General features: G+C 35.1%; 1 protein-coding gene across 1 annotated transcript; it reads right to left on the reverse strand.

Moving 5' to 3' along the window:
* Nucleotides 1-2,696: 2,696 nt before the first annotated feature.
* On the reverse strand, nucleotides 2,697-4,750 carry LOC121745443 (trihelix transcription factor ASIL2-like). Its single transcript, XM_042139357.1, has 2 exons — nucleotides 3,665-4,750; nucleotides 2,697-2,917 (listed from the first exon to the last, which is right to left on the reverse strand). Coding segments are annotated over exons 1-2 (975 nt in total). The 5' UTR covers nucleotides 4,639-4,750; the 3' UTR covers nucleotides 2,697-2,916.
* Between the last annotated feature and the right edge of the window lie 2,781 nt (nucleotides 4,751-7,531).

Genomic DNA, 7,531 nt, shown 5'->3' on the forward strand with positions numbered 1-7,531 from the left:
TCATACTAAATTTGCTCTAACTGCTAAAAAACTAGACATGTCCCTTGATTTTTCTTTTTTTCATTAGTATTGCATCTTTTGGTTTGTATTGTATTTGTATCCACAACTTTATGTGTGTGAAAAATGACTAGAATTAACTTGGAAGTTTTCACATTGTCCACTATAAAAAGGCGGTCTTTAGCAAGTAATGATCAATCAAGTCGTGCTCAATTATAGTCAAAATTAACGAGTACGTATCGGGCAGCTTGTACAGTTGTACTAAGTGGTTGATAACTATTATAGATAATCTGAATAGCCAATAACTAATGGTTTTGTTTGTTTAATTTGAAGGATATAAAAAGATTGTGACAAATTGAAATAAAAGAGAATTATATGGAGTATATGATAAAAAAATTTAATCCGTTAAAGCCTTGTAGGATCATATGTAGATTTCATATACGTATATTAGTACATATTCGAAATGGTATTTGACAGTAATATCATAATCAACTAATCATCATCAATGATAGTTGGATCCTCGTAAACTAACTAATTAGTATAGATATCTACAAAAAAATTACTATTAAAAGACAAATAAATATATTGGGCCATGTTATAACGTTACAACATTCGGCCCTCACAATTTTTGTATACAGAAATAGCTTTGTGGACTATGATTACCCAACATAAAAACATATTTCAGCAGGCCCAAGTATCCTGGCCCATTTTGTATTTACTCTCGTTTTCAAAAATGTTGGGCTAGACAACATAATTATAAAATAGCTATTGCAAGTTCCATCATTGGATGTAATTCAATTTTTAGGAAAAAAATAAAAACTATTCAAAGTTGGTGTATATCATTTTTTTTAAAAAGGTTAGGAGATTATTAACATTGCAATTATGAACTTTGGATGATTTTGGTTGGTTCTATTTCTTTTAAAATTTTAATGATAATTGATAAACATGAATATTTTATATTTTTTTTCTATGAAATCAAGTTGTGCTAAAATCAGAACTGATATTGCAAAATAGAATATCATGATGGATAATAAACTTCTCGATGCAATACAACTTTGACAACCGAATTATGGAAAAGAGGAAGGGAGTGTACTTGAGTGGAGAGATTATTTGTTAATTATCACTAGTTCACATTTTAGGTATTTATCAAAACGATGCCATTTTGATTGACTTTTTTTATTGTGACATCATTTTTTATCTTTTTTTTTATAATTATAAAGTGTGCTCAAGTCATGACTCAATGGCGAGCCAAGAGCTTAAAAATACAAGTGAATCGGTGTCACAACAAAAGAAGTGGGAAAAAAAGCAAAGAAAAGCAGTGGCAGGGCCGCCACAACCACCTCACAATCCTTAAAACCAAGAACAAATCAAAGCAGAAAAAATAGATCAGTAAAAAAAACACACCACACACTGCAACCGACTGCCGAAGAGCAAGAACAACAAAAACCAAACAAAGCCTCCAAAGCCACAAGGACCAAGGCAAACGCAGCTTCCCACCATTAAAAAAGGGAAAAGAGTAGAGATGTACCAAAACCACCTCCAAAATGTCAATGAGTTATGCTTTTTTTTTTGGGTTCTTTGGTTCTTTCCACCTTCTAATGATGTTTAAATCTCCTAGAACCTGATTAGGTTTAAAAGAGAAAGGTCGGACACCAACCTTTAATCCACATACCAAGCCGCCAAAACAGACGCTTCTTTTCCATGTCCCAACTAGGGTTGAGTTTCTAGAAAATCGCCTAGTTTCGAAGGTTCCAAATCGACCAAGATATGACATAAAACATGGACACCCACATCTTCTTGTCAAACTTTCGAAAAGGAAAATCCATCCAAGTAAGGAAGCACAACCTTGCTCTCCTGTAAGGTAAAAATTGATATTCCAATACTCATAACAAAAGTACCAAAGACTACTCGAGAGTATGCATATGAAGATAATGTGTGCAATTGACTATACTCCTTCCTTGCAAAATGCGATCATCCTCGATTTCTGTCTTGGTACATCAATTTCAATTTAGGGGCAATATTATTTAACTGAAAAAAAAGAATGTTTATTGATTATCATTCAAGCAAGAATTGGCGCAAAGTTCTTGATTTTAGCCCAAATGGTATTGCTATTAAGTTTTTTTACCTACAAATGGTATTTGATTTTAGGTCCCATAGTTATAGATTGATTTAGATAGAAATGTTCATGGTCCAAAATTTTGACACTTTTAAACTGCATTTATTTGACCAAAATCTGAAGAAAAAAACCCCTGTAGCAAAATTGCATTATTTGCCAAGCCCATTTCTAAATTTCTAAACCCTTCTCTCTGCTTGTGTGTTGCTCTTTCCTCTCGCCTGGGTGTGTTGTGTGGGATGCGTTTTACAGGGACCTCTTTGTTTTGGTAGCGTTTTTCCTTTTGTGATGTTTAACTCTTGTTTTACTTGTCTTTGTTTTTTGGTTTGTTGCATGACTTTTCTGCTGTACTCTTGTTTTGGTTTGACCATTTTAACTTATAAAAAAAATGTAAGTAGTGTAATTGCCATTTAAGTCGTTTTCAAAATTGCATACAAACTTTTAATAATTAGTACTATGACAATACATAAACTCGATTTGTTCGGATTTTATCACTAGACTAAAAATTCATCGAAATTAAAGCTGATATAGATATCAAAACCCATTCATGGCTTACATTACAATATAAATATTCCACTGGGCTAAGTTAACACACAAAAAAAGAACATTTCATAATATACCACTGTTACAAAAGTATTCAACCAACATAGTTTCAACATACCCAGTAATTATAGATTAAGTATAATCTAAAATTAGCAAGAACTGTACGTATATTAGTACTAACTAAGATGAACAGCTACTTGTATTTTCCAAAAGGATCAGCCCATCATTTTGCCAAATCTTTCTCCCACTTCTCCAATTAACTATCTGTTACACAAAAAAAATAAAAATTAGAAATAAAAATAGTAAGAACATTTTCTAGAGAGAAATAATCTTGCATCATGAGTTCAAATCCCGCCAATGTAACCTTGAAGGGAGTCGAATCCGATGAAGAAACACATCGTAATGCTGTAAAAGCTCATTTACGAGACACGCCTTTTGTCCCCTATTAGATGCTATTTTGGGGTGTCCGCTAATAAAAATCTCGTTCATTCGATTTTTTATTGTTGGGACACACGTACTATTAGCTCATCTCATTCACATTCTACAATAAACTACCGTGAAAGTGAGAGATATTCACATTACATTCCACTCATAACACACAATGTGCCAATTTATTAAAACTAGTGTCGAAACCAAATGTGCATTCTACTCATAACACACAATGTGCCAATTTATTAAAACTAGTGTCGAAACCAAATGTGAATTCTAACGAGAAATGACGAGGAGTAATATATAAAAACCAATAATTCATTAGCAATTTTCAATGTGCAACACCTTATTCTTAGCACTAAACTAAGGGAATATCAGCAAAGGGATGTTTATTTGTGTCCCACAATTCATCCCACAATTTCAAAAGCAACATCATTTTTTTCATATTCATGGACCTATACTATACAGAAACGCAACTCAGTTGTTAAGACTCTTTTCCACTGAGGCGGGCATTACGAAGCAAGTGCAACTCAGTTGGTAAAACGTTTTTACTCCAAATAATAGATAAGAGGAGAAACATACTAGTAATATTTTGGGAAGTGCTTGAGGTTGTCAAGTTGAACCTGAGCTCTAAGAAGCTCCAAATCCTTAGCAAACTGCATCCTCTGTTTCTCAAACTCCACCATCTGCCTCTGCTTCGCCACCTCCACTTTCTCATAGGTTTCGCCGAGGCTCATTATCGCCGCCGCCAGCATCCGGTACCCGTCCCGCCTCCCCGTCGCCGTTACGGCCTTCTTCCTCCTCTTGGCGGATGCCGCCGGCCGCCCACCCCCGAGGCCGCTGTCGCCGTACTCCTCGTCCCGCCCAGCCTCCATCGCAGCCGCGGCGGCCGCCATCACGGAGAAGTTCCGCTCGGTGACCCCGCCCGGGCCTGACCGCTTCGACCTGGGCCCCACCGGCACCGACCACGGGAGCCTCAGCAGGGGGCTCCGGTTAATCGCCGGCGAGATTTTCCGGTTGCCGGAGATCGGCTCCGGCGACGGCGACGGGGACGGAGATGGGGAGATCTCCGGCGGTGGGGAGATCTTTCGGCGGTGATTTTTGTTTCCGGCGGCGGCGGCGGATTTGGAGAAGGAGTCGCCGATGAGGGCGTCGAGGCTGTGGAAGTGGGGCCAGGGGGAGGCGTAGCGGCCGTTGGATTGGAGGGATTTGGACTTCTCGATCTTGTACTTCTTCTTGGTGGTGTCGATGCGGTTTTTGCACTGGACGTCGGTGCGGCGGAGTTTGGAGGCGTGGGCGGCGTTGACGGCGTCGGCGACCTCGCGCCACTGCTGCTGCCGGAGATTGCCGCGGTTCAGGCCGAGGTAGTGGGCCCCCCACGCGTCGATCAGGGTCCGCGTCGCCTCCTCCGACCAGCAGTCCTCGCGCCCGGGGAAAGCGGGGGATTTCGACGGCGGCGGCGGCGGCGGAGGAGATGGGGAATCGGGCTTTACCGGGAAGGGAGGGGCGAGATCTTCGGTGTCGGAGGGGAGGCGGCGGGGGGAAGGGGAGGACATGGATGTAGCGGCGGCGGCGGCGGCGGCGGAGGAGGAGGAATTGGCGGTGGCGGTGGCGGTGCGGTAGAATTTTTTGAAAGAGGGGTATGTGTAAATATTTGGGGTTTTTAGAATTGGGGGACCGATCCTCTTTATTTAACCGAATAAAATTATTATTTTTATTTCTTTTTAATTATGTCGTGGCATGTTCCTACTACTGATATGGAAATCGAGTTATTTTTTCTTTTGTTAATTCGAACGAATATATTTAAGAAATAATTCTCATATTAAATCACAATTGTAAGTTTATATTGATATAATTTTTAAAATTAGAAAATAAAATCACAACATATAGTAATATTTTTGCAATTATCTCACGATACTCAAAATCTGACAATACAATGGTGGGAAAGTCATCATTCTTAAGAATTTGTTGGAAGATTTGAAGTTAATATGTATTGAAAGCTACTAAAAATTCATTTAATTTTGAACAAGTTGTTAAGCCTAAAAATTAAGTTTTTTTTTGGGGTTCGATTTATGAACTTGTGTATGCTTGGTTTGCTATACCCTACCTATCAGGTTGAAGACAATTTTGCATCAAAGAAAAAAATAACTTGGATTTTATAATAATCTTCTCATGTTAATTTTTGTGCACTAAGCTCGTAGGTAACAAAAATAGTAGTACTACTACTATTAAAATTTTATGCCGTTTTTGCACATTTATTTGATTTTAGCTGGAATTAGCAAATTAGGTCAGCCAATTATTGAGATGACGTGATATTTTCTTAGTTGGTAAATTGTAGTAGTATTTAGATTTTGGTGGTTTTGAATGAACAAGTATGTATGTCGCCCAAAATTAGGAGGTAAGGCATGTGTCCAAGTCCAATTGTAAATTTAAAGATTTCTAATATTGTGAAACTAGAATTTTTAGATATCTAATAATGTTAAACTAGGATTTTATAGGTTTTGGTGTTTTGTGTTTGTAACGGGAAGAAAAATTGGACTTAGTTATGAATGAAAATGAGAAATACTAATATGTTGTAAAAGAAGAGGCATAGATTCGTTAGTTCATCATATATACATCTCTTTGTGTGTTTTACAATTAAAAATTTATATGTGAATTTAAAAATCATGTTTTATACTGCTTGTACTCGTTGTGAATATTTACTTTTTCACTTAATGATAAAAAATTATTTATATTGCATAATTTATCATTTATTGTTATTGGTAGTATTATTATAGAAATAATAATAATTGAATCGATAAGTCGTTCTTCGATACTGTAGAGTGAATACCTATACTTATAGTTACAGAAAATCTTTCTGTTGGTATCTGAAACAGTAAGTTAACAATATTCACACCCTAGATAGACGTGGACAATACATCATAAACGATTGTCAGTGTCTATCTAAAGTTGTTTCCTATCTTAGATGACACCAGAGTGTCATATAACATTGAATTGGATCAATTAGATAAGTACTTCAATCTAGTTGAACCAATTACAAGGTCTTGGTGTTATTTATTTCTAAATTGAGCTTACAATAATAATTTATACACTACTTGAACTTGTTGATCACCAATATACAAGAATGTCTAGTATTTTTATTTCAAAGAATCATGTCTCGGTGCATCAGAGATAATATTGTTCCCATAAATATTATGAACAAAGTTTTATTGCAGAGAAACTTATCTAGTTAGAATGTATTTTTTAAATAATAAAAAATAATGATTTCATCGTTCTGACTTCTAGCACTCTTATTGAATAAATTACTTATATTGAGCTAAACATTAACAAGCTTGATTACTAATGCACATACAATAACTTAAACAAAATAAATTCATGAAATTAAAAAGAAATTCATATTTCACTAATTAAAATTGATAATGATAGTGTCACTAATCAATATTCCTACACTTTGATTAAATCACACTTAATTTAATTAAGAGAAAAGTCTATTAGGAGAAAGCATGTTCAAATTTCCTTGGATCCTAAGATATTCCATTATAAGCTGATTTTTGAAAATCAGCTCCCCCAGAGATAAGGTTTAGTAGTTTATTATTCATGTGAAATAAAAACTATGATAATATATTTTATTTATTTATTAGGAGTTATTGAGAAAATAATCAATTCGAGCTTTAATTTGCAAGTAATTTATCGAATTAATGACATAAATTTTAGGTATTAGAATCCAAGGAATTGTATAAAATACCATTATTGAGATAATGCCAGAATGAACTATACCAAAAACGATTTTCACATCAAGCATGTGCCATAATGTTTGTCTCTGTATAAATTTAAAATTGCAAGTTGTTGTCTTTTTCTCAATATTTTAGAGCTCGTGGTAATTTTTAATACAAAACAAAATTTGACAAATTCGAAGTAATAACATTAACGGGCCCCGTCTAGGATGCTATATGAAAATATAGGCGCCGATCCAACTTTCTCGGCCCGAATTTATTTGGGCTTGAAATAAAAAAAACTAGGCCGTAGAAGTCGAAAATAATATTGATATAGTAAATAATATTTTAAGACTGTACCATACACCATATATATTTTTTGAGAGAAGTTTAGAATGTACAAATGTACATAATTAGACTACACATGATATACATAATATTTTTATTTTTTTTTTGTATTTTTACAAACACACCAATTACTCAAAATCAAAACAGATAAATCCCTCACTCTTTCATAACTAAAAAAATATTTTACATTTTTATTAAAATAAAAAAACTAGATGGAGTGGTTTAGCTCATAAAAAGTCATACAAGATAAAATTAGCACTAATAGACGGATACTTTTTTTGATAAAAAAAAACTACACATTTCATCTGAACATTATTAAAAACACACTGGTAATTATTTATAATGAATCACACCTAGAAATAGTAGATAGTGCGTGGATAGTTGGGCC

Source organism: Salvia splendens, chromosome 8 (assembly GCF_004379255.2).
Source record: "Salvia splendens isolate huo1 chromosome 8, SspV2, whole genome shotgun sequence".
Taxonomy (NCBI): domain Eukaryota; kingdom Viridiplantae; phylum Streptophyta; class Magnoliopsida; order Lamiales; family Lamiaceae; genus Salvia; species Salvia splendens.

Coding starts and splice junctions, on each gene's coding strand:
- LOC121745443 (XM_042139357.1), bottom strand. CDS start 4,638: ATGTCCTCCCCTTCCCCCCGCCGCCTCCCCTCCGACACCGAAGATCTC.